The sequence below is a fragment of the Saccostrea echinata genome, unplaced genomic scaffold, assembly GCF_033153115.1.
Source record: "Saccostrea echinata isolate AGI-Se365-2 ecotype Australia unplaced genomic scaffold, CSIRO_AGI_Sech_v1 ptg000061l, whole genome shotgun sequence".
NCBI lineage: Eukaryota > Metazoa > Mollusca > Bivalvia > Ostreida > Ostreidae > Saccostrea > Saccostrea echinata.
In genome coordinates, this window is record NW_026889810.1 from 287,641 (window position 1) to 293,334 (window position 5,694).

The 5,694-nt window shown below is 33.7% G+C and overlaps 1 protein-coding gene across 1 annotated transcript; it reads left to right on the forward strand.

Annotated features, from left to right (window-relative positions):
• Nucleotides 1–238: 238 nt before the first annotated feature.
• On the forward strand, nt 239–860 carry LOC133175143 (putative nuclease HARBI1). Its single transcript, XM_061310267.1, has 2 exons — nt 239–350; nt 463–860. Exons 1-2 carry the CDS (start codon nt 239–241, stop codon nt 858–860), a joined length of 510 nt encoding a protein of 169 aa, XP_061166251.1.
• Nucleotides 861–5,694: the final 4,834 nt, after the last annotated feature.

The window sequence follows — 5,694 nt, forward strand, 5'->3', positions numbered from 1 at the left end:
ATATGAATTTGACTTTGCAGGTTTTCCAAATGTGATAGGTTGCATTGACTGTACTCAGATAAGACTCAGTACACCGCATGAAAATGAAGTGGATTATGTTAACAGGAAAGGGTTCCACAGTCTGAATGTACAGGTGACCCCCCCCCCCTTTTTTTTTAATCGTGAAAAAAGTTAATTTGAACATTGGACATATTCTATGTCATGATTTGTCACTGAACCAAATCTTTTTAATTTATAGATGGTTTGTGATCCAAATTTTAGGATCACATCACTATATGCTGGTTGGCCAGGCTCCTGCCATGACTCGAGGATTTGGAGGACATCCAACCTCTGTCAAAAGTTTGAAACGGGTAAATATAACATTTGAAAGAAAATTCAACACTTTACCATCGCCCACTACACTGTAAATAATATCATTCTATATATGTACTTTATATAAAAGAAGGAAATATTTTTAATTAGGTATGTGTGATGGGATTTTACTTGGCGACTCGGGTTATCCCCTCACCAAGTATTTGATGACCCCCTACCTTGCTCCAAGAACAGTATCAGAGGAACGGTTTAATGCCAGCTTATGTAGGACAAGGGTACTTATTGAGCAGACATTTGGAATCCTCAAGCGAAAATTTCAGGCCCTCCATTTCGGTCTCAGAACCTCATCAGAGCAAGCCATCACGTGCATAGTAGCCTGTGTGACCCTACACAATATTGGCATTGAAAGAGGGGATATCTTTATTCAAGAGGACTGTGCAGACATTGATGTGCGGCACTGCTTGCAACAGGCCATTCAAGACCCTGGTCATCAGGACAGGAGAGATGGTGTCTTGAAGAGAACAGCCATCACCAATGGATTTTTTTAAATTTGATTAAATTTTCAGTGAGGATGTACATGTAGTTCTAGTTTCTCTATTTCCTTTTTTAAATTTTTTTTTTTAATTTATTTATTTATTATTATTATTATTATTTTTTTTTTTTTTGATTTTCTAAAATTTGTGAAATATAAACACTTTTAGTCAGAGGCAGTGCCAGTTTATTAATATGTTTTATGAAATGTAACTACAACTGTATATTAGTCTATGCATATTGACTCTTTCTCTCTCTCTCTCTCTCTCTCTCTCTCTCATACATGTATGGTAATAATGAATTGCAAAACTAAAATGATTATAATTCAGATGATAGTACTGCAATAAAATCTGGATAAGATGACTGAATTTCACATAACAGTTTTTGTTTTTTAATAGTAGGACTTCCTTCTTAAGAGCAAGAACTTCTCTCTCTTCTTTTATCTTGAGTACATCCTCCTCAAGTCGTTGATTGTCCAATATTAAATTTCTCTCTTCCAGCTCCTCCAATTTTCTCCTTTTGGCTTCACCTGTAATTTAATTTAACTGCTTTTTTTCATTTTAATTTATTCAGGGTTTTTTGGTCATTTAAAATGTAACATCCATGTATTTTTAATTTTTTGAGAAGTTGTACTTTGATATCTATTATTTTCATACAGGCAAAAAAGATAATTATACAAACATAAGTAATTTTTTTCTTTTACATTGCTGAAAATATGAGGGGGTCATTTCATGATTTGTATGACTTTGTTATTTTTTTTATTATTTTTTTTTATTGCTTTATTTTTGAAAAAGACTTTGTTATTTATGCAGATATCCACAATGTTTACTTTTTCTTGTAACTTGTAAAGAAGAACAGTAGAATGTCAGTGGATTTCATTAGTCTACATTAGCATGTACCATTAAATGTAATTAATTGAACCAACCTGTCTTCTCTTTTCTCTTTACATTTTGAACCATCCTAGGAACTTAAACAAAGAGATTGAGAAATGATAACACTATATCATTTAAAATGAAGTCACTCTGATATTTGTATTCAAAAGTATGTTATTATCATTTTTTAAAAATGACATTGGATAGAAATTAAATGTACATATATAATTATGTACCATGATCAACTGAACTTGATGTATCTTTTCCATTTGGTGTCTGTTCTTGACATTGTGAACCTGCAATAAATTCTATTTATCAGTTTTTCATTCATTGGCAAAGACTGAGATGATGCAAGCAAATCAGTAAATTAAATAAGAACAAGAGGCCCATGGGCCACATCACTCACCTGAGCACATTGGCTAGGGAAAAAAAAACAAAAAAACTGTTCTAAAGAAGAAGATTTTTAAAGATATTTTCCTATATATTTCTATGTAAAACTTTGATCCCCCATTGTGGCCCCACCCTACCCCCGGGGGTCATGATTTGAACAAATTTGAATGTACACTACCTGAGGATGTTTCCAAATAAGTTACATTTTTCCTGGCCCAGTGGTTCTTGAGAAGAAGATTTTTAAATGATGCCATTATTTTTTCACTAATTCCTAATTATCTCCCCTTGAAAGAGGGTGTGGCCCTCCATTTGAACAAACTTAAATCCCCTTTACCCAAGGATGCTTCATGGCAAGTTTGGTTGAAATCGGCCCAGTGGTTCTGGAGAAGAAGTCAAAAATGTGAAAAGTTTACAGACGGATGGACAGCTAGACGGACGACGGACAAAATGTGATCAGAAAAGCTCACTTGAGCTTTCAGCTCAGGTGAGCTAAAAATAATATCAATACACTAAGAAAGTTAATAACATTAGAATGCTTGTGTGAAAAGTCGGAATTACAGTTAATATACATGTATTAAAACTCTGTTTAATTATAAGGAAGAACTAATTTTTACATCACACAAGTACAGTTTTGTGCTACACTTGTAAAATACCTTGTTGTGCAGACTGCAGCTGGCTCTCATTCACTTCTGAGACTTGGAATGTAGGGGCTGTAATAAAATATTTAATAAAAAAAATCACATCAAAGTTCAAAATCAGAGAGAGAGAGAAAGAGAGTCAAACAATTTAATACTATTTTAAATGTTTTCACCATCTGTATCGATTCCTCCCTCCACACCATTAACACTTGGTTCACTCTCGGATAACCTCAAGAATGTCTCTTCTCCTGCAGTAAGTGGGGTTTGGGGAGGGCCTCCTCCAGTCTTGGGCCTTTTAGCACTATCCAACTTCTCTTTGCCTGTATAAACACATTTTACATGGTTCATTATTATACATAATGACAATCTAATTTTATTTAATTAAAAAAAAAATAATAACACAAGACATTAGAGATTCAAAATGAATTTATATCCAGAGATTAAGAGATGACAGTTTTGTTTTCTTGTTCTTGACAAATTTTACTAAACAAATTAGAAGGTTTGGAAACAAATTCTAATAATATACTAGTTCCTCTCTCTAAACAGTTAAATATATCAGTATGAGTTTCAAGGGTATTTATTTGATAAATATAAAAATTTCATTAAGCAAATCAAAATTTTGTGACAGTAAAATTTTACTTCTTTTCACCTTTACTTAAACTTACTTCTTGACTTGATATTGTAATAATTTTTCTTTATTTCTTCCAATCCAAGCTTCTTTGTGTCAAATTGTCTGAAAATTATGGGAAATTGTACGTCTACAATATATGTGACACCTGAACAAGAATTAGATCCACCACATTTCTCACTCGTATGCGCGTGGATCTATTTATAGAAATGTTGCAGTTCCCTTTAGTTTGGTTACATGCCAATTTAATATAAGCCTACCTTAAATTTACAATTGTCGCATTTACATGTATATCAAAACAAATAGCACATACTGTATGTTAGACCATAGCATAATGTTTAGCCTACCGATCAAAAGTATACCTCACAAAAACAAAAGCGACTTTCATATATTGAGGTCTTTTCTAGTATCACTTGAATTGTAGTTGACGCGAATTTTTATTTTTTCAAAAAAGAAAGAAATATATGGTAGATGTACGTGCTTTCTCCCTCATCACACTTGGGGGCTATAATATTAAATAAGAAATTTGATAGCAAACCGTCTAAACCTTCGGAAGTATTATATCGATGAAAAGGATCATCTGATTCACAATAAATTTTTCCTTAATACTTTCAGAATAATGATAAATGAGGCTATTGAGAATGTGTGATAATTTGCTTAAACTACGTACGAGTTGAGTTTGTCCACAATTGATTGTGATGTTCGAGATTTTACTTCCTCAATAAATGCAACTTCTTCATCCACCCCCCAATTTTGCGCCCTTTTTCTCTCAGTGACAACCTCTGCATCCATGACGTTCAATAAATAATGCAGACGACAAAAATAATGTGATCTTTTATTTACATGTAACCAATGTGGTTTCTTACCTTTAGACAAAAAAGAGCTCCTCTGGGCCGCTTCAATCAGCGAAAAAAATCCGCGAAAACGGTCTCGCGAGAAAAAAATCTTGAGAAAATTCTCAACTCAAGTCTTGAGAATTACTCAGCTGAGAATATTCTCAAATCGTTTTATGGCAGTGAATTTAAGAATATTCTTAGCTGAGTAATTCTCAAGACTTGAGTTGAGAATTTTTTTTGAGAATTCTTAAAGTTTTATGGCGGTGGGGCTAGGAGTATAGTAACCATTACATAATCCAAAATATATACATATACTTACCTATTCACATTCAAATGGAACTTTTAGTTTTATTAAAAGATGTGTGATCGTCTCTGCAACTTCCAGTGAAAAAGTTCCAAATACAATTGAGTCACTGTTTATTTTTGTTAAAAGTTTACATTTTATATTCAATTCTAGAAAAACAATGAAAATGAACCTCAAGTTTTCCTGATCATAAATGTATACTTCATACATCAAATCATCAATCATGTTGTTCACTGGAGATCATGAGATCAAAGAAGGAAAAGTGCTGACCATCTTCTAAACATCACAAACAGCAAGACAATGCCCAATAAAAGTGAAATAAAAATCAAGAAAAGTAGTAAGAAGAGCAGCACAAAGAACCAAACCTCCATTTTCATTTGAACTGGAAGTTGCAAAAAATTTAAATATGTACTTCCTGTTGTCCTTATACGATCATGATGATCTGTTGGGTTTCCCTAACCCCATAAATTTGTCCGATAAGAGATCATGGAAGGTTAAACTTGTAAAACCCTATCAGCATGTCACTATATGAATTGTGGGGTGTTCTGTAACCCCAGAAGTTTGCCCTTCTACAATATACATAGTGGAAAAGAGACTTGTCGGTTAACCCCATTGCTTTAACATAAAATAAGGTTCCGTGCCATACACACAGGCACCTGAAGTGTGGAAAACATACACACACACCCTCTCCCGATTTACAAAATATTCTAGCGAGCCTATAATTTCTCAAAAATGTGTGATTTTCCCGTCAATCATGTCTGTATGTCGTTCTGTGCTACCAATTTGTACTTTTCTTAACGTTCAGAGATTGGCCATTTACGGGTATAATAAAAATACACAAGGTAAGAAACAAAATCATGTAAACAAACAGGAGGTCTTCGCTTTGAGACTGATTCTCGGAGAATAAACAGCAGTACTCACGGAATTCCAGTAAATGTTTCATCAAGGTAATAAAGCTTTACATGTGTCTTCAACCCAAGCCCCAAGTCATAGATTTTATTAGTCGTAATGTCGTCTTACTTCAGCAGACCCCAGCTGTTTTTTTTAGTCAGCCTAACAGGAGGTTTTGACGAAGTGTACCTCGAACGTCTTCCTAACTGTTCAGGAAAAGACTTTCTAGTGCTATCGTGCGTTTTCATTGCTTAATGTTAAATCTGAACTAATCAGATAACGCGACAAAATA

Coding starts and splice junctions, on each gene's coding strand:
- LOC133175143 (XM_061310267.1), top strand. CDS start 239: ATGGTTTGTGATCCAAATTTTAGGATCACATCACTATATGCTGGTTGG. Junction 351..462: donor CTGTCAAAAGTTTGAAACGG/GTAAATATAACA, acceptor ATTTTTAATTAG/GTATGTGTGATGGGATTTTA.